Source organism: Pipistrellus hanaki (genome assembly GCF_964339955.1).
Source record: "Pipistrellus hanaki genome assembly, chromosome: 10".
Lineage (NCBI taxonomy): Eukaryota > Metazoa > Chordata > Mammalia > Chiroptera > Vespertilionidae > Pipistrellus > Pipistrellus hanaki.
Genome location: NC_140512.1, coordinates 28,459,795 through 28,487,695, shown reverse-complemented (window position 1 = coordinate 28,487,695; position 27,901 = coordinate 28,459,795). Strand labels below are relative to the sequence as shown.

General features: G+C 41.3%; 1 protein-coding gene across 4 annotated transcripts in view; it reads left to right on the top strand.

The window, feature by feature from the left end:
- CDK6 (cyclin dependent kinase 6) overlaps positions 1-27,901 on the top strand; it is a 211,254-nt gene that overhangs the window by 134,937 nt on the left and 48,416 nt on the right. For all 4 annotated transcript variants that reach the window (XM_084897451.1, XM_084897450.1, XM_084897453.1 and 1 more), the window contains exon 5: positions 8,628-8,737. In XM_084897451.1, coding sequence (XP_084753577.1) covers positions 8,628-8,737 — 110 coding nt within the window. The remainder of the gene's footprint in view (positions 1-8,627; positions 8,738-27,901) is intronic.

The following is a 27,901-nucleotide window of genomic DNA, read 5'->3' as shown; positions in this document are numbered from 1 at the left end:
GTGATAAAACCAGAGAGAGAAAGGAGGGCGTTGTGAGTAAATTGGACTTGAACTTGGCCTAAAAAGCTTTGGAGAGTGGGTGAAGGATTTTAAGCAGGCGTGTGGTGAGCGCAGCTTCAGATTCTGTAGAGAGGACAGAGAGGAAGGAGGCAGGCTGTAGGAACACACCCCAGAGGAAGCTGTTGTGCCAGTCAGGGGAGGACGGGGTTGGGCAGGAGCTGGGAACCTCGTTGATGGTGGAAATGAGTGGGGAGCCTGGGTAGGTGGTGGTTTTGCTTGCAGAGAGAGACTCTAAGAAAAGCAAATGTCAGAGGAAGGACCGTTTCCCATTTTGAAATTCAAGTACCTAAGGGAGTAGGAAGTGCTGGTGTGAGGAGACAGAAATGTGGGTCAGACACTCTGCAGAGTATGGACTTCAGATGCTCCCCAGGGATTGTGCATCACCTAAGAAAAGTAACTGCCTGAGGATCCAGCCTTAGGGAAAATAATGATTGAAGGGACCAGTAGACGCAGAGACTTCCAGGGAGTTACTGGAAAAGTAGCAGGAACACTAACTAGCACAGGATCCTAGCGTTCTGCCCTTAAGTCACACACAGACCTTCCCCGCTGCTCCCGCCTGCTCCCAAGTAGTCCTTCAAGCAGACTTGAAGGGAATCAGAGTGGGCTGCCCAGGATGGACAGTGACTTTGCTAGACTGCCTTGCTGGGAGGAAATCAAAGCGTTCAAGGCACTGCCTCACCCTTCTCCCTCTCCCTCCTCTCTCTCAACTCTGCCTATCTTCCCATTGGCCAAACCCAACAAGCTAGATACAGGCCCACCTCCCAGGGTAGAGACCATTCTGAGAGGCAAAAGGATGTCACCATATAATAAGGATGATTCAGATACTATCTACAAAGTTCGCTCAGGTTCTTGGTTGAAAGGGTACATGGATTTAAAAAACAAAACAAAACTATTAAATTGAGTATTAAGTAGGAGTGGTTTCCTCTGGCATGTATTTTGAGTCAGAGTTGGCCTTGGCCCTACTTTATCTTATAGTGTTATTGATTTGGTTCAAAAAAATTGTGAATAGAGATCAAAGCACTTTAAACAGATACATCCACTTGTGTAAATATCCTTGAATGTGTGCGCCGCCCCCCCCCCCTACCCCCCCCCCTTCCGCTCCCCCTGGGATTGCCAAATCCATTCACCGCCTCTAGAGGCTGTTAATACATGTAATGACTGTAGTAAACATCGAATTTGCTTTGGTTCCAGCTGGCTCCGACCCCCAAACTCTGTCCATAGTTCCTATTGTTATCTTTGCTTATTAGATAACTGCATTGTTATCATCAGAAGCCACCTTTGTCATAGATTTCTAAATGTTGATCTTTATACATTGCAATCATTGTTTCCCTCAACATGTTTTTAAAATGTACCCTTATATTTTTTGTTTTTAAGGATATTTAGAATTATAAAACAGAGAGAACTTTTAGGTGGAAGTTAACTTACATTGTCGAGAACTTATTTCATGCATTAAAATCTCCCAAGTATTTCTGCCCATTTTGTCCGTTCTTTATAAAGCTTGAAGACAAAAATGAATACATTTGCATATGTGTGACTTCAACTACTTTTATGGTAAGCAGTCTTCCGTTTTGGAGGCACAGAAGTATAATGATTCCTAAGCAAACAGGATTTATTTTGCACCGCCATAGCCGGCTTGGCTCAGTGGATAGAGCGTCGGCCTGTAGACTGAAAGGTCCCAGATTCAATTCCGGTCAAGGGCATATGCCTGGGTTGCGGGCTCGATCCCCAGTGGGGAGCGTGCAGGAGGCAGCCAATCAATGATTCTCTCTCATCATTGATGTTTCTATCTCTCTCCCTAACCCTCTCCCTTCCTCTCTGAAATCAATAAAAACATTTTTTTTTTTTTAATTTTTAAAGAATTTATTTTGTACCGTCAGGGAAAATGTTACAATTTGTCCTCAAAAACTTGGAACTTAAGCATCTTAAATTCCAAGAAATTACAAAAATTGTCATCATTTGAGATATTTTAAATTACAGTGGCTTCAAGTGAGGCTTTAAAGGACACAGGGTTAGAGAATGTAGAGCAGCCACATAAATTAGGAAATTAAAACTGGGAAAGCTCCCTTGATTTATGAGATAATGTTACATAAACCAGGGAACAACTAATGGATTTTTATCTATTGCAAAAGGTAGTAATTCCTTATTTTTAAATGCAGGCCTTCAGTGTCGTTGGAGTTATCTTCTTAGCGAATTAACCAAAAATGTAAGTCTTTTACAGGTCATACTTTGTTTTAGAATTTAAGCATGTCAAATTCCACAAAGATTAAACCAAAACGACGTCTCATTAGACAAATACTGATAGTTCAGGTAGATTGTAAACATAAACCTAATGAATAAATCTAGTGTCTCTCATTTTGTTACAAAAATTTACATACCCAGAGACCAAACAAAAATCTTGGGAATACCCAAGAGGTTTTTCAGTCTTAGTTTTCATTAAAATTATTAAATGGGAATTTGATGAATAAATGTCATGCCATACAGAGCACTGTTGTAAATCAGAGCTGAATAACAGAAACATTTTTCTTAAATCTTTTTTTTTTAAATGCAAATCTTGTTAACCCCAAAGTATAGCTGAAGTTTTTGAGATTTGCAAACTCTTGTTAAAAAGTTCCCATTGAGTATTTCAAGGTAAATTTAAAATATTTTCCTGTTAGTTATGTGATTACAACCTAACCTGTATACTGGCCTATCGATCTGTGGGTGTTCGGCATGCTGGCTTCAAGGTGCAGTGCGGGATGTTGAGGAAGGAGCACAAGGCTGAAGTCAGACAGCCCTTTCCTATCTCAGCTCCGTGGCTCTGGTCCTGTTACTCAACCTCTCTGGCATTCCATTTACTCAGCTAAAAAAAATGCACCTGGCTGGCCTTGCGCCTCTGCCCTCCAGCTTTCTACCACCATGATCCTGTGTCCGCTGGGCTTTTACTGATGCCTGTATTGTACACATTGCTGTTTGCCTGGACGATTACTACACTTACACCGACATGAGCTGTTCATAAAAATTAGGGTGTATTTCGCACAGTTATTTATTCGCCCAACAGTGTTTCTCATCACATATTTGTATGCGAGCGGGAATGAGCAGGGTGAAAAACTAGCTCCTTTTTTATGGCTGAGTAATATTCCTATTGGAAATGACTGTGGCGTAAGCATCCTTGGTAAGTACCTCTTTGTAGACTGGGTTGGCTATTTCTGGAGGATAAATTTCCACGAGTAGAACTTTGGGTCAGGGACATGGACGCTGTTACGTATAATGTCAGATTGTCCTCTAAGAAGCTTGTGCCAGTGCAGGGTTTGAAAGTTCTCCCATCCCATGGCCAATCCTGAGTGGTGTCATTCTCTCTCCATTTCTGCCAGTCAGGCCTTTTATTGTGATGGCTTTCCTCCTCCTTTCCTTCCGTCCTTCCTTTCTTCCTTCTAATGAGATTGGGTCGCTCTGATAGTTTTTTCTTCTTGTAAATTATCTTCCATGTTTGTCATCTATTTTTCTGTTGTATTATTTTATTGACTGTAATTAGTTTTAGATGTTTGGCCCCGGTTTGTCATTGGTCCTTTGCCTTTCTTTAGAGTGTTTGCTGAGGAGGCTTTTCGTTTAAATAGCTGGCTCCGTAAGTCTTTTCACCTCAGGCTTGTAGATTTCCCATCATGCTAACATAGACGTCCACACCCCAAGGTCCTCTGCTGTTTTCTCCCAATACATGTTTCCAGCTCTGCTTCTTGGCTCTTTCGCTCTGGATCCAGTTTCTTCTTCATAGATTCTTGTGGATGGTGTAAAGTAGGGATCAGACTTACTTTCTTCCACATGGATGACCAGGCGTCTTACTTTCCCCTATTGGAGTATATTTTCTCTCGCAGAGGAAATACCGTAAGCACCCAAAAGAACTTTAAATCCCACTAACATGTCAGTCTCTTTCTGGAACTTACTCTTTTTTTTAATCTGTTAGCACCACCATTTTATTTGTGGTGCCTTAGGGTATATTTGGGTAACAGAGAGTAAATGCCCTTCATCCTCATTTCTCAAACTATGAAGCATTAGTCAGTCAGAGGTGCCTTCTTTTCAAAATCAGATTTCTAAACAAAACCATTGGATTGTCTTACATGTTTTTTTTATGTGTTAATATATGAGTGACTATTATCTTTATAATATAGCTTTCCCCCATCTTGGTTATGGACTGTCTTCCCATTTTGTTTTGGTGTTTTTTTTTATGTTCTTTAACAATAATATGTTATTTTACTTATATAAATAGCACTTTTCTTAATTCCTCGGTGTTTTACACTTTTGTTACTATTATGGATGGAGTTTTTTTCTCATATTTTGTAACTGACTTAATAGGATTTGTGTACTTATTTTATATTTTATGTCTACCATCATCTAAATTCTTATCATAATAGTATTTTTCTTGTCGTAAATTTTATTTACCAAAAATATAGGCCAATATGTATAAGGCAGAAATGCTTAGAAACACCAGGAAATTCTGGGGAAAGGAAAACAAAAACTCAAACTCTCTTTAGAGTTTGACAAATAAAATATAGAAAAATATAAGGATCTTGTTAATAAAGAACTTTATACTTGAAAGTTTCCCTTATATTTTATGGAACAAAAACTAAATATGTGGATAGTTATAAAGAAAACAATAATAAATTCTACCAAGTGGAAATTGAAAAGGTTACATTCTTTGACCATGATGCAATAAAATTAGAAATCCAGCAATTAAAGGATAACCATAAATAATGATTACTTTTATGGAAATTTTATGACCATATGGAAATTTTAAGACACTTTTCTAAATAATTTATTCTTCAAATTAGTTTACTTTTTTAGGAAAAATTTGTAGATTATTTAAAGATTTTAGGTCTTTAAGTTACATATTATTCAAAGATTAACAAAATAGAAATAAAACTCCATGTCAGTTTTTTCAATAAATTATATGGCTAAATTGACAAACCTGACTGATATAAAGCAAAAACAAAAATATACAACAGTAAGAAAGAGAAAAATCATATTTTTCTATAAAAACTGATGATATTAAGAAACACCATGTACAAAATTTAAGCCAATACATTTTATTGTAAAATCTAAATTAAATATTTTTATAGGGAAATTTGTTATCATTAGTAAAATTGACTCAAAAGAATTTGAAACTAATTACCAAGAAGACATTAGCAAGATGGTTAAAGACATGCTGCTAAGAAAGATCCAGACCCAGATGGTTTTACAAGTAAATCCCTTGAAGGAACTGATTATACCTTGTTTGTAACATTTCAGAATATATAAAAAGATGGAAAGCTTGCATATCCCTAATATCAAAACATGAAAATTCAACACAAAAAAAACAAAACTATGGATCAGTCTCACTTAAAAATATGTTAATATGCTAAATAAATGGTAGCAAATAGAATTCAAGAGACTATCAAAAGGATAATAAACCATGATTAGGAATGATTTATGGGACACATTAGGAAATTTATTAATGTAATCAATATATGATAACAGAATAAAACGGAATGGTCATTATTAATAAACATTTTTAAGATATTGGATTCATAATCGATTTTGAATAGTACGTAAATTTTAACAGGAATGGAAGCACCATGTGGCTCAGTTGTTGGAGCATCATCCCATGCACCAAAGGATCGCTGATTCGATTCCCAATCAGTTCACATACCCAGGTTGTGTGGATTTGATCCATGGGTGGGGACATGTATGAGAGACAACTGACTGATGTTTCTCTCCCCTCCTCCTCTAAGAAAAAATAAAAAGGAATGGAAGGGAATTTCATAGACATATCAATATTGATCTTATTTTAAGCTGTTTAAACATTTATTTGAGAATTGTAACTGGTATCACTGAAATGATTTGGGATAGGTAAATCAATCAGAAAAATCACAGCCTCTTTAGAATAGTCTAAAACAATGCAATATTCAGATTGAACTTTTCATCTTATATGATGTTTGACTTTATTTCATATTGAGGTGAAAAGATAAGTTGTGTGACCTCACAGTGTTTGTGTATGTCTCAAAGCCACTCAAGTGGAACTTTATGGACAGTTTGCACCTGCATTTTCTGTTGACAGTGCATCAGAGAAGTAGGGAAGGAAGTGGTCCTCCAGCTAAAAATATTAGTAAAGCAGAAATTAATTATAACTAAAAACTAGCGCTCAGAATTGGACACTCTACTCACCAAAAGTAGTAAGAACTTTCTTTTTCGGGAATGACTGGTCATTGAATTTTGCCCAGTTATCTTCTAGGAATGATTGCCTTGAAGTTGTTAATTTTATATTTGTTGAACCCCAGTTGCAACGTGCACAGTATTGTGGTAGACATGACAATGGATAAAATTGGATCCACACCCTCTGGAATGAACCCTAGTGTTTATGAACTATGTTACAAGGTATGAGTTTCAGGTGGCAGTGGTGACAGGGAGGTAATGGCATCAAAGCTGGGTTTTGTGGACTAAGTAGAATTGGGTTTCCTGAAGAATTTTTATTTTAAGGAAAGAAAAGAAAAACTCCAAGGTCCCCACCCATGCAGACCTTAACTCAAGAGAATGTGAGATAAGGCCCAGACACCTATTTTTTCCTAAAAGCCCCATGAGTGACTTTGATATGCATTTAAGGTTGAGAGCCAGTGGTGTGGTCTCATATGTGACTCAACTGTAGGGATTATGGACGTACTGTGGGAGATGATGCTGGGAAGATATGTTGGAGCCAAATGATAACCGAGTAACATTGTTTTGGTACTGTGGATCCGTTTGTTTTCTTTTTTAATTTCTATTACATCAACACCATCTCTCCCTTAGATAGCAACCAGCCATTCCTTACACCCTGGATGGAGAACCTTTTTTTCTGCCAAGGGCCATTTGGTTATTTATAACATCATTTGCGGGCCATATAGAATTGTCAACTTAAAAATTAGCCTGCTCTATTTAGTCAAACATGTAATTAACTCACCCCTAAGGCCTTGGCAGGGCCAGACCAAATGATTCCGTGGGCCTTATACATTCCCCATCCCACCCTCAAACAAAACTTGACTCCTTGCATGAATTCAAAGCAAAACATGCTAAATGAGGTGAAGAAGAGGAACCAGTCAAGAATCTCCTTAGCTATTGCTGTATTCTTACCCCAAAACTTAAAACAACCACCATTCTATTATCACTCACAATTCTGTAGGCTTGACTGGACTCAGCTGGGTAGTTCTCCTCCTCCAAGTGATATGGCAGGGGACACAGTCATCTAGACTCTAGATTCTAGAGGATCAAGTGGGCGTGAACATCAAGATGGTCCACTCCCATGGCTGTTAGTTGAGATCTCAGTTGAAGCTGTGGACCGGAACACCTTGTGGGCTTCTCACCGCAAGGCAGCTGAGTTCCCCGAGGAAGCATCTCAAGAGCAAGCATTCAGCCAGGTCCAGGCCACCGGAGCCCCTGTGACCTGGCTTTGGGAGTCTCAGGTGCCATTTCCACCACCTGAGGCCAGCTCAGATTCAGTGGGACGTGGAGCAGACTCCATCCCCTGATGAAAGAAGCAGGGTGTGCATACAAGGAGAGAAGGAACTTGATGACAGCCAGTTGTGGAGACTTGTGACTGTCATCTTAATGTGCCACATCCTTTACCATCAAAATACTCAAAGCAGGATATCAGGAAATTTAGATAGACGTCAACAAAAATACAATTAGACAAAACAATAAGTAAGGATAAAAGGAATGTGAATAATACAGAAAGTTTATGTGGTAGATAGATAGGTGTGTGACATTTCTTATCGGACAGTAAAGAATGGTACACCTTCATTTCAGGCATCTGTAAAATGTCTGCTTCCCCCCAAAAAAGAAGCCTCAAACCCTTATGTGCTCTTATAAATTAAAGCTTTCCTTATCTCGCAACCTGATAGAAATAATTACAGTTGTGTCTCATCTATTATTATACAGTGCTCTGTATCAAGTGGGGTTCTTCCCATTTGGGAATCCCTTCCTCTGGGTGAATTTTTTTGCACATGGTCTAAGCAACTGGGTTACACATGTCTCTTAGGTTCTTACTTTTTTTTTTTTTTTAATTTGTTTTCTGGAAAGATCAGCATTGAAGGAGGCTTTCTTTTAATTCCCCAGGGTCTCATGATAAGAGTTTTGACTTATCCAGGGTGCTCTCTAGACTTCAGAGTCACATCCAGCAGCCACTGGAATCATCTTCTAACTTCCCGGTAATGCTGACCTGGGAACTGAGCTGCAGTGATTGCCATTACATGTTTCCCATGTATTGTTTTTGTAAGCCCCTTAAGAAAAAGGTAATCACTTAAAGGCTTTTTTTTTTTTTTTTTTTTTTTAAGTCTTGACTTTGCTTTCTGCAATGTACATATTGTACCCTCCTAGAAAGACATGCAGCGTCTGAGATAGGAACCCAGGTTGTGGTGGTGATGTCATTTCCTGGCCTGTCAGCGATGAGTGCTCGTTACCTATGGCTTCTATCGCGTTGTCCCCGCCTGATCTTTCGGAATCAAATCCTGGCGTTAAGGCACCCGGGATGAGGAATCAGAGCAAACAGCCGTCTCCCTCCGTAACTCTCGGCCCGTTTGCCGTTGCAGGTCGTCACGCTGTGGTACCGGGCCCCCGAAGTCCTGCTGCAGTCCAGCTACGCCACCCCCGTGGACCTCTGGAGCGTCGGCTGCATATTCGCAGAAATGTTCCGCAGAAAGTAAGAAATACCTTGGTTTCCCCCTCTCTTCCTCAGAAAGAAACGTGCTGGGTCTTGGGTCCTTGAAGTGGCAGCACAGCCTCTGTTTCACCTAGGGTCCCAGTTCCCAGATCCACCTGCTTCAGGCTGCCACGACCAGGCCAGCCCTGAACCCCCTTCTGGTCCTCATGGCATCCTGTGGTCTGACTGTACCTGCCAGCTCTTAGGAACTCATCTGGAAAAACACGCTACACTACAGTTTGTTTTGTTTTCGTTGGTGATAATGGGACAGAGTGAACAGGAAGCCTGTTATGGTATTTTTTTTTTTTCGTGAGGAAATAGCTTCAAGGTGGACTGTGTCCCCAGGAGGAGGGCCTGGGCTAAGTATGTGGAAATTCTGATGGTGAGAGGAAAACACACAATGTTGAGGCTGAATAGGAACAGGCAAGGAAGATGTCGACGGCATTTCAGAATGTTTTAAATGCTGTCATCTGGAGGAGAGATCCTGCATATTCGGGCAGGAGAGTGAGCATAACGAGGACCAAAGATGTTAAAATTACAGAAATAAATATTTTTGCCCAGAAGGGGGTGTGGGGGAGATCTAATGAAGAAGAGGTTGGGGTTCGTGAAAATGGTGCATTCTCATTAGGTGTCTCTTAAAGAGGCAGGACCTCCACTCGGAGGTGTTTGCAGTGGAATTCACAGAGTGGGTGGGTGGGATGACCTCAGGGTTCCTCCTCTGACTCTGAGAGTCTGCGATTTGTTTGGTTTTCAGCTTCTACGAAATAACCAAACAATATAATGAAGATATTGCCAGGAAAATAATTCTTACCTAGGTATTCGATTCAGCCTGGTCAAAATTAAACAGAGAGCCTAATTGCAATCTAATCTCTTCTTGTTTTCTATTTTTACTTCCGTGGGAAGAGGTGAGTTGAGAAGCTGAGTATATATATGCCCATTGGACATGTAATGTTCAAAATGAAGCTACATGATCGCTTTTAAAGAAGTGGTCACCCATTGCTTGCTTGCTTGTTTGTTTGTTTGTTTGTTTGAGCCAAATGAAGTTTTGTACATATAATACATTTTGAGACCTATTTCTTAGAACTCAGCAGATTTTTCTGTAGCTCACAAGAGGGCATCATGGCCAGGAGATCAAAGTACACAGATGTTTAGTGCAGGCCTACTGGGTGCCAAGTTTAGGACTAAACCTCTTCCATTAAGTTATCTTTTGATTCTGCACAATAAGAGACAAGTGAGGTATTGTGGTAAATTTGTCTAAAGTCAAGCAGCTTTAAAAAAAATAAAAGTAGCAGGGGTTCGATTCCAAAGGAACTCCGTGAGCTCTGGTCCAGTGTTGCTTTTCTACCAAAGAGGAAAGATAAAGCATAATATTGAATTCAGCTGCAGTGTTTGGCCAGACAGGCTGCATACAGGCATGCCTCCTTTTATAGAGCTCACAGATGTTGTTGTCTTTTTCATCTTTATTGTTGAAAGTATCCCATATGTCCCCTTTTTTTCTCCCATTGACCCCTTATAGCCCTCCCTCCCCCCCTGCCCCAGGCCTCTCCCACCCTATTGTCTGTGTCCACGGGTTATGCATACAAGTCAGATGTTGCTTTTTGTTTACAAATTGAAGGCGAGACCTTCCCACCAGCGAAAAGATTTTTACTGGCAGCACTCGGTTTATCATCGTAGTGGTCTGGGACCGAACCGCAATCTCTCTGAGGTTTGTCTGAAGTTGTTTTGGAAGCGTGGTCCTTGGACCAGCAGCCTCAGCATCACTGGGGACCTGATGGGAAACACAGACTCTGAGGCCCCGCCCCAGAACCATTGAATGAAAAGCTCTGGGGCGAGGGCCCAGCAGCCTGTGTGTTCACAAGCCCTCCAGATGATCCTCACTTGCCCTCCATGGTGAGAACCACCATGTCAGATGACGGGATCACCAGGGATGGGCATTCTTTAAATCCGGGGTGGGGAACCTTTTTTTCTGCCAAGGGCCATTTGGCTATTTATAACATCATTCACAGGCCATACAAAATTATCAACTTGCCGAAACTGGTTTGGCTCAGTGGATAGAGCGTTGGTCTGCAGACTGAAAGGTCCCAGGTTCGATTCCAGTCAAGGGCATGTACCTTGATTGTTGGGCACATCCCCGGTAGCGGGTGTGCAGGAGGCAGCTGGTCGATGTTTCTCTCTCATCGACGTTTCTAGCTCTCTATCCCTCTCCCTTCCTCTCTGTGGAAAATTTATAAAAAATATTTCTTTTAAATTATCGACTTAAAAATTAGCCTGCTATATTTGGTCACATAAGAAATTAACTCAACCCCGAATGCCTCTTTGGCAGGGCCAGACCCAATGATTTTGAGGGTCTTATGTGGCCCGTGGGCCAGAGGTTCCCCACCCCTGCTTTAAATGTCCACTCAGATTCTCCTTTGAAAGTCTGATTCTTTACTGGGCTGAGGCCAGGCATTCTTGTTTTTTAAAGTGCCTCGTGTAATTCTTTTCATCAGACACGTGTGGAAAACATTGGGTTAAAGGCTTATGGTCAAAAGAAGGAATAATTTTCTGTCAACATGGCAGGGTGTGAGTTGGGACTGTCATTCCAGTTAATCCCAGGAACAACTTGGTGTAGCTGGGAGTTGATTAGAGAAATGTTTTTTGGGGGTTGCATTTATGTGTCAAGAATTGTCCTCAAATGTAAAGACTGAGTCATTTTGTTATGGCAGGAAAGTGATTGGTTATTCTTCAATAGTACAAGACTTGAACACCATTCATAATTGATGACAAAACCAATTTTCTTCTGAAAAATGTGAAAAGTATGAAATCTTAGCTATAGCGTAGTGTTAAACATTCACTAGTAAGGAATTTGCTGTATTTGTAAATATAGGTAGTCACCCCCTATGGAAATTTGCAGCCCAAACTTTCATTTCATAGCGTTAATACATTTCCCCAGTGAGTTGGTAGCATACTAGTAGATTGGTAATCTGATTCCCAGTCTAGCTTGCCGAATTCTGTATAACCTGCAACGTCTATGAAACATTATTTGCACTACTTCATCAAAACCTATTTCCTATTTATTCCATTTTTTTCATAGGGGACAGTTCCCTGTATGTTCCAATCCAAAATGACAGGATTGTGTTCTCATCCTAACTTTGGGCCTGGGAAGAGGGACTCAGAGAAAGGCTCCTTTGATAATAGCAGCAACCTCCTGCTTCAGTTTGCCAGGAAATTGAGATATTGGTTAAGAGATCCATTGGCCCTTCCGATGTGCACAAAAGAAAGCCTTACACAGAAATAGTAAACTGAGAAATAATTGCCTCTGGGGGAAAGCAATATCAGATTCCAGGTCCGTGTGCCTTTAAAGCTGAGGGGGCCTGCCACATACCCTTCCTGGGAGGACACCTAGTCTCCTGGAGAGTTCCTGTCCGTTTGGCTGTGACCTTGCAGATAGCCGCGGGATTTGACCCTGGTTCCTGCTCAGTTCACGTTTGGCATTTCCTGTGATAACACTCAGATACCAGAATGTGCATACTTCTTCCTTATGCCAGATGTGTTCTGGAGTCCATCTTTCAGCTTGACCTGGTTCTGACTTGACTTTTGATTTAGTGTTGACCCCCACGTGGATTGTCCAGCTGGAAAATCATAAGCCATAGATTCCAAAAGCAGACTTCCGTAATTTTGTCATCTCTTCATGGTTTTTGCCATATTCTTATGACAACTATACATAAATTTTTTACCCTAAATCATTACTTTTATATTTAGCCTCATCTAAGTAAAAGTACATAAAATCACAGATCTGATGAGCCAGTTATTTATTCATCTAATATTCACTAAAATATGTGTGTATATATATATATATATATATATATATATATATATATATATATATATAGTATAACCATTAAAATTATTAAGAAATCTAGTCCAAGTCCAACCCCTGAAATCATTTCATACCATCAGTGGTACATGTCACATGTTGGAAACCCTGTAACAGGTTTGTCATGTAGTCTACAAATAATTTATTGAGTGGTTACTATATATGCAAGACCCTTCTCTTGAGGATTAACTTAAATCCTGGTGGGGAAGAGAGACATTGCATACCAGACTAGTTAATTAACCAGAGCTGGGGTAAAAGATCTGAAGACGTGTAGAGTTCTAAAAATGGGGATAATGAGAAGACTAGACGGGGTGGGGGGGGGGTGGGGGGGACACATTTCTCAGTGGAAGGCCAGAAGTCATGATGAACCTTCCTTCAAGGTCATACAAGGCTCTCCATAACCTAGGGAGAAAAAAGGAGCTAAGAGAATAACATGGGTCTGTCATGTGGCAGAGCCAAGGCTGGGCCCTTCCCTTGCATTATCTCATTAAACCCACATTCATTCTGAGGACTGTCATCCAGTTTCCAGGTGGAAACTAGAGCCTTGCCCCAGGAGGATAAAGAACATGCCCATGGCACATAGCTCTCAAGTGGCTGAACCGTATTTGAACCCGGTATGCCAGACTCTAACCTTCGATTTTTCCACTCTGCCATGTTTCTACCTTTGCTGCTGTTTTACTTATTAGGGCTTTTTTTTTTTTTTTTTTCTGGAATGTTCTGCGTGCTATTACAATGTAGTAGCAATGATATTTTAGAGAGGTCAAGAAGCAAACCACACATTTAATATTATAGCTTTGATTTCTAGTCTCTTCTGTATTGCAAAGGTTGACCCCTTCTCTCTGATATTAAGGGATGTGTGCCTTCTATTCTACAATGAAATACCTAGAAAAAGTGAACTCAGTAAAAAAAAAAAAAAAAAAAAGTCTTAGGACAGATGGTTGACAAAGAGCCAAAGAGTTTAAATACCATCTGTCGCTATTATTTGGGTTTAATAATTGCCCACATTGACCAACAGTAGCATTCTACAAAATAGAGAAGAGCTGGATTTTTTTTTATCTTCCTCCTTTAGTTGTTCATTCATGGATAATCCAACTTTACTCCACATTGAGTTATGTTTTAATGCAAAAAAAAAAAAAAAAAACATTGTTACGACTATGGCCAGAAGACAACTTGCCAGCTTGAAGGATGGGATTGGATGGATAGAAGGACAGATGGGATGGATGGGTGAGGTAGATTGATTTTTTTTTTTTTAACTTCATGGCAAATTAATTTCACAGTTGTTAACTCTACAGATATCTATCGGTTACCTTGTGATCCTGGTCAGATCTGTTGTCTGTGGTTTGAAAGCTGTGAGGTTTTCCAGGTTACAACAGAGTCTTAAAACGAAAATACACATTTAAAAAATAAAACATGCTACTAATTCGTTGAATGTGGAGATTGCGGTAAACAGATAGCAATTCTTAGAAGTTCTGCGTTGCCAACACTACTGATCCCTAGCTAAGAAATGCCAAATGCCAGCAGGAAGACTATAATAAATACAGTCACTGTTAGAAAGAAAGAAACAAGGCTTCATGGTTCTACAATATCACCACCATGTATGGTGGCCTGTCTCGGCTTGTCGTCATTGGTTTCTATGAATTTAAACACCCAGTGGTTGAGAAACTAATAGTAAAACTGTCCTTTGTGGCTGAGTGGTCTGAGAGCAAATGTCTTTAAAATGTCACTGAGTGGCTTGCCAATTTTCCCATTGGTTACGGTGCCGCTGTTTCCCCATATTTGAGTGGTCTCCTTAAAGACCTAAACTAAATGAGGGCCTTCCTGGCTGACCTGGACGCCAAGGCACCAAAAAGCAAGCCCTCGTCTGGGAGAGGAAACACATCACCTCAGGTTAGGTTAGCACCTGGGTGTGGAAGCCAGGGCACTCAGCTGGACCTCGAGATTTCTTACCTCTTCTTGGATATTTCCTGAACCTCTCTCTCTCTCTCTCTCTCTCTCTCTCTCTCTCTCTCTCTCTCTCTCTCTCTCTCTCTCCCTCCCTCCCTCCCTCCCTCCCTCCCTCCCTCCCTCCCTCCCTCCCTCCCTCCCCCCCTCCCCCCCAGCTTCCCTTCCTCCAACCAAAGGGAGAAAACTCAAAGAAGCATTTTCTTTAAAATATATATATATTTTATTGATTTTTTACAGAGAGGAAGAGAGAGGGATAGAGAGTTAGAAACATTGATGAGAGAGAAACATTGATCAGCTGCCTCCTGCACACTCCCTACTGGGGATGTGCCTGCAACCAAGGTACATGCCCTTGACAGGAATTGAACCTGGGACCCTTCAGTCCGCAGACCGATGCTCTATCCACTGAGCCAAACCGGTTCCGGCAAGAAGCGTTTTCTTGAGTAAGGATATGTCCAAGATGAAGGCACCCGGGAAAAGAACTGATCTTGAGTGGATAATGCATGCAGGGGAAAGAATACATTAGTGCTTCTTAATGTAATCAACATTGACTTCTCTTCTTAATGTGTGTCTTACTTTAACATGGGTTTGAGAAATACACTGAGAAGCCACCGCTAGGCCTGGCGTCTCCCTCCTGGGGCCCGTGTGCTGCCCTTCAGCTCCCCACCCCATGCCTCTCCAGCCTGACACCGGGGGCTGCCTGTTTTGTGGTCTTCTCCTTAAACTAGATCTTCTCTTTTTAGGCCTCTTCCTGCCATTCCTCCATCATGTCCTTCCCTCCAGTTTCCCAGGTCCTTGCTTCCCTTTTACTGACAACTTCTGTCCATGCCTACTCCCCAGGGTCCTGTTTCTGGGCTGAGCAACCCTCTTCTCCCTCCTCGGGCTCTCTGCTTGAATCCCTTCCCCTCTGCCTCTTGGAGTCCCTGTCCTGGGGCACAGGTTGCCCCCCTTCCCTGAACGTCTCCTCACAGTTGCCTTCTTCAAGGTAACTACAATACATCCAGGCGTTCTCTCTCAGAAGGGAACTGGGATATTGGAAGCCATCGAAGCCATCTGCTGCTTGCGGACACTATACTGCCAGAGCCTCTCAACTTTTTGCCATCCTCTCCTACTCCCTCTCCCCAGTCTTGATTTCATCACCTGTCACTTGCAGAACCCGGGATTTTTTTTATTTTTAAGTGTAGAACTACTTATCGTCCTCCTGACGGTACAGAGGAGCCCGCAGTGTGAGGGTCCTGAGTGACTCAGCCTGTACACTCCCTGTCCCCCACCTTGTACATAAGCATTCAGTGACCTTCTGAAGAACTCATGTCCACTGCTCCCTTCTCAGAGGTCATTGTCATCCAAATGCTCCACGTGTAAAAGAAAGCTCTGCTGTCAGAAAGGGCAACTGGAGCACACATGCTGGTTCGGCATTGCCACCGGGGCCTTTGGTGGGCACGTCTCCTCTCCCCCGGCTCCCCTCCCTTCGTCTCAGACCCGGCCCCGTGCTACAATTCCCTCCCTGTCCGTCCCCCACAGTCCTTAAGCCCCAGTCTATTCCCACACCCCCCGGCCAGCATTTAGCCTCATTTCTACTGTAGTTAATTGAAATAAATGAGTGAGGCTCTCCCAAGTGAGTTCCTCAATGTTCCTTCTTTCAACTCAAAAATCTCTCTTCGTCTTCATCCTGTCCTGTTTCTGAGAACTGCCCTCCAAAAAGCTTCAGGTAAACTGTTTTTAGCGTAAGGTGGGCGATGGAATTGAGATTCTCAAAGATCAAGGAAAGTTGTCGCCCTGCCGGCGTGGCTCAGTGCCTCAGCATCAGCCTGTGAATCAGGAGATCACAGTTCGGTCAGGGCATATACCCAGGTTGTGGGCTCGATCCCCAGTGGGGTCGTACAGGGGGCAGCCTATCAATGATTCTCGCTCATTATTGATGTTTCTATCTCTCTCTTCCTCTTCCTTCCTCTCTGAAATCAATAAAATATTTAAAAAAAAAAAAAAAAAAAAAAAAAGGAAAGGTGGTCAAGAGTAAAGCAAGAGAATTCTTATGTAAGCCTTAGCTACCCTTCTACCCCTATTTAAAAATAATATCAAGTTGAAAGATGCTTTAAGTCAAGCTTAACAACAGTTTTTTATGAAATTGCCATATTCATTTACATTTTCCTCTTGATATTATTTTTTAAAACCTGTTTGGCTCAGTGGATAGAGCGTTGACCTGCGGACTGAAAGGTCCCAGGTTCGATTCCAGTCAAGGGCATGTACATTGGTTGTGGGCACATCCCCAGTAGCGGGTGTGCAGGAGGCAGCTGGTCGATGTTTCTCTCTCATCAATGTTTCTAGCTCTCTATTCCTCTCCCTTCCTATCTGTAAAAAAAATCAATAAAATATTTTTTTTAATAATATCAAGAGGAAAATGTAAATGAATATGGCAATTTTATTTTTTTTTAAAAAACTGTTGTTAAGCTTGACTTAAAGCATCTTTCAACTGAAAAATTCACTGTGGGTTTCCTTTTAATCAGTTGTGTAGCAATAAGGACCGAGTCAACCTCATTTTATCAGTTAAGAAAATTGTCTTAAGATAAAGTTCCAAGCAGTTTTTCAAACTAGTTTTTCCAGTGCACGGACATCAGGAAGACTCTTACTTCTGCAGAATTCCAGAGTGCCTCGGCTTAGAGGACAATGTACACTGAGTTCTGTCTGATCTTCTTTCTAGGCAGGGCATGGAGCCTGGGCCTCTCTTCCTGCTAAGTCTTTTTATTTATTTTTTTAATTGATTTATTTTTATTTTGAGAGAGAGAGAGAGAGAGAGAGAGAGAGAGAGAGAGAGAGAGAAAGACGACATAGATTTGTTGTTTCATTTATTTATGCATTCATTGGTTGATTCTTGCATGTATCCTGACCAGGGCTTGAACCTGCAAACCTTGGTATATTGGGATGACCCTCTCACCAACTCACCTACCTGGCCAAGACCCTTCTAAGTCTTCTTCATCACCAAACCTCATGCATCTTTACTTCAGATTTTTCCTTCTGGGTCTACTCATTGGACTTACCCTGGAAGCCCTTACATTAGTCCCTTCCTCTAAATAGGAAAAGAATCAGACAAACAGTCTCAGTTCTTCCTGGGTCATCAAGTCGCCCATCTTTATGGTCCCATTTGTCAACCATTAATCTGGATTTTTTTAGAAGTTTAGTTTGAGGCAAGAAGCCACCATTTCTTATTAGGAAGCACTGGCAGAGAAAGCGCTATTTTGTACACTGTAAGCCATCTCTTACCAGTCTAATCCTTAGTGAGTGGCAAACTTCTCACCATGGTCTCCTGGCTCTTGTGTGCTATAAGTGCTTCCCAGCCCTACAAATTAAGAAGTACCAGCCCCAATAAAATAATTTTAGCTGGAGCTGGATGTCTGACCTGAAGAGAGTCTGGCCTGGGTAACTTCTTCAAAGCACGCTGTTACATTACTCTTGTTGTTTTATAACATTCATGCAACTTTACTTGGCAAGACAATAAATAGAGTGAACGGTGCAAGGTATTTCAAATAAATGTAAATGTGTGAGATTTTGTTGTATACCTAAGTAATTTTCCACAGCACCTTCCTAAGGCGCTAAATTATAACAAATGGTAAGATGTGACAAAAGATTATGCTTGATCTTGTCCTCAAATGGTAGACTGTAGTGACAAGCTGTTGGTAACTCCATGTGACCCACTGCTGAGGGTGGTCTGTGTCTGTCTGATACCCATGCTCCATTGTTTTGTACCTAATTTCTGCCTCCCATCTGGCCTCTCATGGTGGCTAGAGGAGCCGGTGTCTGATAAGACCCAGTACTTGGCTTAACTGAGAATAATTGGGCATTTTTCTTATAGAAATAAAATATACTACCCAGTTTTCTTTCTTTCCCTCTCTTTACCTCTGTTTCTCCTCTCCACTTCCTCCAAACCTCTCTTATTCTCTTTTGTCCCTCTTGCCCTTTCTGTCCTTTCTGACTCTGTCATTCTATCCCTTCACTTCCTGCCAGTTTAACCATGGGAAATACTGAACATTCCACATGGCCTTCTGCATATAGTATTGGGTTTCTGATTTATTGTTCCAGTTTGTTGGCTATGTTCAATGTACAGGTATTAGAATTTACTCAGAGATAGGCTTAAGAGCTGTTGGCTGCTTAAGGGTGTGTGTGTGTGTGTGTGTGTGTGTGTGTGTGTGTGTGTGTGTGTTTGGGTGTGTGCACGCACACAAGCACTTTTATAAAACCAGGAATATGGTAAGTGTATTTCTTCTCTTATAAACATTTTGTAAAGTCTTAATATGAGAAAGAAAGGTCTGATAGACAACTACAGACATGTGGGCTGTATTTACTTGCAAATGAAATGTTCAAAATGGCAGTTTTCCATTGGAAATAGGATTTTTCCTATGAGCTGGGTTGGATACTACCAGCTCTTCTCTTATCACTGGCACAGAGTTTGCTGGACATTCTCAGTCCAAAACTTTGGAAGTCATGCATCTGGAGCCTGCCAAGTGTGTTTGTACTATGTTGCCCAATCATTTCATTGGTAATAATTTGACATTTTAATACATATTCAGAAGTAATTTGGAAAGCCAATCCCTTTGTTGGTTTTGCTTGTCAGAGTCATATTGAGTTCTCCAGGTATCAGCATGCAATAAAGTTAATTTCAAAGGCACGCAGTTAAGTAGTACATAGTCCCAATAAAAAAATGGCAAAATTATTTGGAAGAATTCCCATTTTGCCAGAACAAGATTAAAAACCCATTTGATGACTCAGGTTTTTTAGGTGTACATGGCAATAGTTAAATTGGCCTTTCCCCTCCCTCATTCCTTTGTTTCAGAAACACAAGGTTGATTTCAATTTAAAAAATGGGCAGCTGTTTCCAACACTTTTCTTATCAATTCCTTCACAGTGTTGTTGACTCCTCTCTGCCATCAGAATTATATCTCTTTCTCTCTTGGATAGGAGTACAAATATCAGGAAAACGTACAAAATGGCATCAGGAGTTCAGGAGATGAGAAGAATGGGATAGCCAATAGCTAGAGACAGAGACAACCGAGCAATATTAAATGAGACATGTTAGATATTAAAATCTACCTAAGAGCTACTCAGGGAGCACTAAGTGGTTTCAAAATAATTTCAGAGCAATGCCTGCATTGCGTTGTCTAGGTAGATTGCCCCTCTTAGAAGTAAGAATACAAGCTTAAAAAAAAAAAAAATGAAAACCTTGTGCCTTTGAAAAAAATGACTGCATAAGGCAAGTAACATTATCCAGAAGCCTAAAAAATAGATACAAAACTCTGAAAATGATTAACTATCAAAGTCAGAAGGAAGAAATTTTTAAACCAGTAGACTAACACAAAAGAATGCTACAAGACATACTCTCTAAAACAGAAACAGAAGGCCATAAGAATTGAACATTCTGTAATGTAAAAACAGCAAGTGAGATGGGAAGGGAGGCAGATGAATGCGCTGTGGCATTGTGAGAAAATCCAGTGCAGTGGCACAATTAAGATCTGAAGAGGGAGTAGAAATTGGAATTGATACTGTAGGATGTAGAATCAAAACTTTGAGGAAAAGAATAAAACTGAGAAAATGACAGACATGAAGACTAGAGAACAGAAATCTGGACTAAGCAATTGATGGTCTTAAAATGCAGTAATCAAAAACATAATGAAAGCAACATGTTCTAAACTGAGATAAAACTCAAGTATGTGAATTAAAAGTTCTCATAATGTTTGAGGGGGAAATCATTGAAAAAAAGTATTTGGGATACTCAGGGCTGTGAGTACAGCAAACTCCGTTTGGAATGGCTAAAGAATAAAGTACTGGTTGGCTCACATGAACAGTGATTCCAGAGATAGGAGAGCTTCGGGTTTGCCTTAATCCAGAAGCTGCAGCTCCGTTTCTTTAAGATACCATTTTCTATGTCTTGACATCTTCAAAGACTATCTTTCCTCATAGCCCAGTGATGATAGTAGTTTCAGTTTCTCAGACAAGGGCTCTGAAGACACACACCAGGACACTCGGACTAAGAATGCATTCCTCTGCACCTGGGCCCAAACAGGAGTGCTGAACAACTCCTGAGGATTGGTTATGAAGATGCCCTCCCTTGAAGCAGGGACCGAGACCAGAGAAATGGAATCTGAAACACTAGGTTCTGCTACGAGGTGAAAGGGGAAAATGGATAACGGGGAGGCAACCCATAAAATCCACTGCAGAGACTGAAATAAAGCATGAGCTGGCGCATGCTTTTGAATTGCATGGAGAAAGAAAGAAAAAAGAAAAAAAACTAAAAGGACCAAATAAATGTATTTGAAATCTATTCAAAAAGGAAGGAAAATCAGCCGAAACCGGTTTGACTCAGTGCATGGAGTGTCAGTCTGCGGATTGAAGGGTCCCAGGTTCGATTCCGGTCAAGGGCATGTACATAGTTTGCGAGCATGTTGCGGGGGGGGGGGGGGGGGGGGGGTAGTATCTCTCTCATCGATGTTTCTAGCTCTCTGTCACTCTCCCTTCCTCTCTGTGAAAAATCAATAAAATATATATTTACAAAAGGGAAGGAAAACCAGGCTGGCCTCAGACTGCTCTTTTATTGAACTAAAGTCAGAGGGAAATAGAGAAATATCTGTAGCTTTGTGACCCCTGAGATCCAAGAACTTGGTTCTCAATCAAGTTGTCCTAAAGGAGCAAAGACCACAGAAAGGTTCGGATAGGCAAGGATTCAGTTATTGTTTTGTTCATTTGTTTGTTAAATACTGATTTGAATGCACTTGAGCTGACTAAGAGGGGTATCAAAATTAGCACATCAAGAATGGTAGGCCACAGGATGGAAGGACTGGTAGGATTCTCTGAGGGATTGTCTTCAGATCCAACACCCAACTCTTCACAAATTCCGGAGAGACCTGTGACCTGAGCATACCTCACTTGTTTGTACTGGCCGTGCTAATGACCCTATAGGAATGTGGTTGGGTTGGTATATTTTTTACCACAGCATCTGGATGAAGCTTCAAGCAAACAATTTCATTATGAATTAATAGTCCTTATTATGAGAATAGCCCTATAATTGGACTTCAGAAATACCCTTGAAAAAGCTTCAGGCAGAATGTACCATCAGATTTGAAAGTCTAATTACATATGACTAAAATCATGTTTTTAGCCCACCTAATGGCTAAAAAGAAACGGTCTCTAAAGACCTTTAAAAAATAGAGAAGAGTAGGTCAAAGGGGGTGGGGGGGAGAAACGAAAGATGAAATGGAAAAAGAGATGAATGGGATAAGAAACAATTATAAAGACATAAAGTGGAGCAGCCAAATTACAGTCCTTCCAAGGCACAAAGAGCAGGACCGACATGGAGGAGAACTGAGGGAGTGATGCAAATGCAAATTGGGCTAAAGGTTCAGGTGGGTGAGTGTTCCTTCAGATAGTATAATTCCTGGCATTTTCCCATTTTTGCTTCAACACTGTATTTCTCTATTTAAAGGTTACATTAATACCAAAATGAAACTAAAATATTCAACATTAGTGGCATTGCTTAATAACAATGAGTCGATGAGGAGAACTGAAATATGAACATGTGTGTGCTGTATAGAACTCCTCACCTAGAAGAGAGTGCTAATTATCATGTTACTCAGGCTATTGGATATCTTACTGTGCCCCTTACTGTTAAGATATTGACATACTTTCATCCCACTGGTAAAATATCACTTCTCCCAAAATCCCCCGCCTCTCTCCCAAGTTCTCCAGGTTCTCCTTGGGATCCAACTAAAGGGTTATGAGCTGGTATACCAAGAATTCTGCTCCTCATTCTGCTAAGCAAAATAAGCCAGTCAGAGAAAGATAAATATCACATGGTCTCACTCATTTGTGGAATATAATGAACAGCATAAACCGATGAACAAAAATAGAACCAGAGTCATAGAAGCATTGAATCTGTGAGGGAAGACCCGAAGGGGGGGGGGGGCGGTGAGGGAGTAAGAGATCAACCAAAGGACTTGTATGCATGCATTTGAGCATAACCAATGGACACAGACAGGGGGAGTGAGGAGGTGAGAGCACGTGCTGGGGGGGGGGGGGGAGAGGGGGGAGGGACAGCAGCCCGGGAGAGGTCAATGGGGGGAAAATGAGACCTATGTAATACTTTAAATAATAATGAATTTTTTTTCTTAATTCTGCTCCCTTGCTCTTCCATGTTCAGGGGGAAAATTTTTTTAAATTTATTTAATTAAATTTTTAAAAATTAATATAATTTTTTTTAATTTATTTAATTTATTTTTAATTTAATTAGGCTATGGAGATGCATTCCTAGAAATATATATTTGTAGTAATTCCTTTAGTCCTCTGAAGTTATTCTATGCTTCTGACTGTCAGTTTCTTCCAGCCACCATTGCTGATCCAGGGCAATCCTTTATGCTTTTTATATCAAAGACCTTCTACAATGTTTCCTGAACCTAAATGTCTCTGAAAACAGGGTAGAACTTGGCATTTAACTTCAAGCTATGAAATTCTTTTTTTGTTTGTTTGTTTTTGTGTTGTTTTGAGGCAGGGTTAGCATTATTGTTCACCACTGTTAGCCATCACCAAAAGTTGTGCCTAGAATGGACCCTAGATATATCTATACCCAAATCTCTATGAATTGGTTTCATTATAATGGCAAAAGAGAATTTGCACATGTAATTAAGGTTTTTGAACCTTAAAATAAAGGGATTGTTCAGAATTATCTGGGTGGATCTAATAATAAGTTTTCCTTAAACCAGCGGTCGACAACCTGTCGGACCTCACGGACCACCAGTGGTTGTTATGTTTTCCCGAGTAAATAGAAATATTCCTGAAATCAGGCCATTCTGAATTCTTGGACCCAGGAAACAACGGATCACCAGTTGGCGACAGCTGGATTAATCACAGACGCCTTTCTCAGGCTAGAGGCAGGAAGATGGGGCAGGAGAAGTCAAATTCCAAATGTGAAAATTCGGCCTTGTGTTGCTGCCTCTGAAATGCAGGGGCCACCTTAAGAACTGAAGAGAGTCCTCCAAGAGCTAAGGGCCACCCCCGGCTCATAGCCAGCAAGCAAACAAGGACCTCGGCATAACAACCACATAGAACTGAATTTGGCCAACTGACTGAGGTGGGAATGCATTCATCCCCAGAACCTCCAGAATGAATCGCAGCCCCCACCAACACCTTGATTTCAGCTTTGTAAGACTCTTAAGCAGAGAACCAGCCAAGCCAAGCCATACCTGGACTTTTGACCCGCAGATCTGTGCAATGAATCATGGGTGTTGCTCTAAACCCCTACGTTGGTTAGAGCGGCAATATAAAATTAACACACCAACATATCAAATAATGGCAGCATGACAAAAACAACAACAAGAGGACATGGTGGAATAAACAGTAAACATTGCAGAACACACAACCCAGAATGGCTGTGAAGAGCTCTTGCTGAGATTGCGGGTACCCTGAGTGGCACCAGCTCCAAAGGCCAGAAGCACCCGGTGGGATCCTGCCCTCAGCGCTCAACCAAGAGTTTACAAAATATTGGGTGTTTGGGGGGCGGAGGGGGGAATGGACACAAATATGTACAGACATGTATATCAATTTTTCGTAAGAAAAATATTTTGAAGATGAACCATTCCAACTAAGTGGCTTGTTTGTTTACTTCAAGGGTAATGCTGTGAACAGTAACCAAAAGTTGGTGAGAAGAAGGAATTATGCGAAGGGGAGATTGTTCTGACCGTGGGTACATGCTGTCCCATTTCTATTTTATTTCTTTCGGTACAACTGTAAAACTTGGACAGTTTTTCAAGATGGGTTGGTGCGAGTTCTGGGTGTTATTTTATGTCCTAAGTTCTGAACACTACGTTCAAAAGGCGTTGACCCAGCTTAAAGCTACAGGGAGTTGCTTTGTGGTGGGAACAGCTCTGCTCACGTGGAAGGAAGGTTGCTAACATATGCTGTGGTTCCAGCAGGGGCAGCGCGTACGGATGGACACAGCAGCCACACTGCCTGGGTTTACATCCCAGCTTTTCCACTTGCCAGCTCTGTAGCCTTGGACCCGTTACATAACCTCCTTGTGCCTCAGTTTCCTTCTCTGTGAAAAGCTATAAGGAGTGCCTCTTTCAGTTTTATTGTGAGGATTTAATGTAGAGCATTCAATATGGCACCTAGTACGTCAATTGGCAGCTATGGTTGTTATGTTTCCCCGAGTAAGTAGAAATATTCCTGAAATCAGGCATTCTGAATTCTTGGACCCAGGAAACAATGGATACCAAGGACTCCCCAAGTGGAAATGACCTTCGTATTGTTACCAGCGAGGCAAATCAGGAAATCCTTTCTGCCCCTTTCTGCTGTTGTTTTTCACTTCACATATGTGCGTCTATAAGATAAAGTTGGCGTACTGTGAAATGGTAGGAAAACAGTAAATTATTTTGGGAAATGCTGTCAACAAAGGTCTCCTCATTCAGGAGCTGTAAGAGCCCTTATTATTGGTATAACTTTTGAAATTCCAAGGATATATAGGGCATTGTTCCCCAAATATATTTAACTACCGAACACTTTTTCCAGGATATGCCTATTAAAATGTCCTGGAAGTGTTCTGCACATCCAGTTTGGGAAACAACTGCCCTAAAATATGAGCGTATTTTACCAAGATTATTTCACACTTATGAATTAAAATTTTTCTGAATTATAGCTTGTTCTAAAGGAAATTTTAATAATGATAGATCTCAAATATATGTTGCTATGTATGTGCATCCAAATCAGATTTAGAAAAAGCAGTGAGGAGTCTAATTCTTACTCTATAATATTAAAAGGAGTCCTGACACCCTGGCCAGTGGTTAGAGCATCAGCCCACAGACTTGAAGGGTCAAAGGTTCGATTCCCCATCAAGGGCATGTACCTCGGTTGTGGTTTGATCCCCAGCCCTGGTTGGGGTGCATGCAGGAGGTAACCAATCAATGTTTCTTTCCCTCTCTGTATAGAAATCAATGGAAAAAATATCCTCCGGTGAGGATTTAAAAAAATGGTCCTGACCTGGTCAGATTAGTGACCTTTCCCAATAGTGTAATAAGGATTGTGTTGAGAGGACATAATTCTCCACTTGGAAAAGACTGAGCCATTAAATGCATTGAATTGGGCATTCTAGGTCTGTCATCCATAAATTTAGTGAGACCTTTTAAAAAATAATTTGTATTTACAGTCAGCAACCATTTATTGAGAGGGATAAGGTTAGTGTCCTCCTTGTGAAGAAATTCCTCTCTTTAGTCCTAAACTTACCTCTCCCCAGTGTGACGGATTGGCCCCTTGATTAGATATTCAGGATTAGTGAACACAGCCAAGTTTCCTCTTATTGATTTTATAGACTTCAGCCTTATCCCCTTCTTGAGTTTTTTCTAAACCAAAAAAAAAAAAAAAAAAGTCCATTCTTCCGTGTCAGTTGACTAATACCAAGAACTGTGAAGGATCTGAGATTTGGCCCTACTTGCAAGCTAACAAATTAGCCTGCCACAGTTTCATGGATATAGGCAGGGGACACAAGACTCCTGGGTTAGAGACACAAGATCATATGACCCACGACATTAGTAATAGCTAGAGTGTCGGTATTTTTCCAGTTCCCAGATCCCCAGTGGCCATAGGGAAGTGAGAAGAGGGCCAAGTGACACCTATACCCACAACAGGAGTCTTACAGAAGACAAATTCCAAGCTTAGGGAGCCTGGCTTCTATAATGAGCAGTACGTCCACCTGACCTTTGCCCTAGCAGGAGTCATTGTTATGCTGAAGACTAAACAAACATGCTGGTACTCTAGAGGGAGATACTCTCTCGATTATCCATCACTCTTCACTTGAGAGTCTAGTCCAGGACAAAAGCAGTCAGTGCCTCTACTCACAACATGTGCAAAAACACAAGGCACTCATGCAGCATTGTAACAGCTGTCCCCTGTGTCCTTTACATCACTATTACTTCCTCTAGGTTCATCCTCTACTTTGAATAATTATAAAGTCAGTGTTTATTAAAACACATTTTTAATATATTTTTATTGATTTCAGAGAGGAAGGGACCGAAAGAAACATCAGTGATAAGAGAGAATCATTGGCTGAAACCGGTTTGGCTCAGTGGTAGAGCGTCGGTCTGCAGACTGAAAGGTCCCAGGTTCGATTCCGGTCAAGGACATGTACTTTGGTTGTGGGCACATCCCCGGTGGGGGGTGTGCAAGAGGCAGCTGGTCAATGTTTCTCTCTCATCGATGTTTCTAGCTCTCTCTCTCTCTCCCTTCCTCTCTGTAAAAAATCAATAAAAATATAAAAGAGAGAGAAAGAGAGAGAGAGAATCATTGATTGGCTGCCTCCTGCAGGAGCCAGCAACCCAGACATGTTGTGCTGGGACCAGGAATCAAACCATGACTTCTTGGTCATAGGTCAGCGCTCAGCCACTGATCCACAACGACCAGGCTTAAATACATTTTATTTTCAAATGCAATAGAAACAGCTGTTAAAGTGTGTATACATTTGGGGGGACACACCAAGGTCTGTGGCCAGACCTGCAATATTTGGGTGAATGTAATTTAAGGCCTTTATGTTTGCCACAGAACATAAACTCTACAGAAGCAGAGACATTTGCTTTGTTTATTTGGTTATCCCAAGGGCCTAGACCGTATTTGGCACATAGTCTGCATCCAGCAAATATTTGTTGAATAAGCAAATGAATTTCTTATGCCCTTTTTATTGGGATTCATAAGTGTATTGGCTTTGCCATACAGACACGGCAGTGAGATCAGTGCCTTCAAGAGACTGCCCACAGTGGTTCCTGGAGTCCTCTGCCTAAAACATTCCCTACCCGCCCCCCAATTCACTTCCTGGCTAATCTTCATATCCTTCAAATATCATCTTCAATGAGTTTCCTCAAAGAGGCCTTCTCTACCTAAAAAAAATCAGAACCCTCATACTCACTGCAGTTGCACTTTTTTTTTTTTTTTTTTTTCATGGCACATACCTATTTATTTGGTAGTGTTTTCTTCATGGCCATTACCTATTTATTTCTGTAGTGTGTTCTGTTTTTAAACCTGTTGGTCCTGTTACTCATGAAGCCAGGGACTGTCTCTATTTTTGCTGGTGCTATTGTTGTTAATCCTCACCAGAGGATACTTTTTCCATTGATTTTTAGAGAGAGTGGAAGCGGGGGAGGGGAGAAAGAGAGAAACATCATTATGAGCGAAACACCTGGTTTGGGTGTGTCCCGCACATGCCCCAACAGGGGCCAGGGATCGAACCTGCAACCCAGGTGTGTGCCCTTGACCAGGAATCGAGCCCATGACCCTTCGGTGTGTAGGTCTACGCTCTAACTACTGCGCACACTGACCAGGGCAAGGACCATCTCTATTTCGCTCAC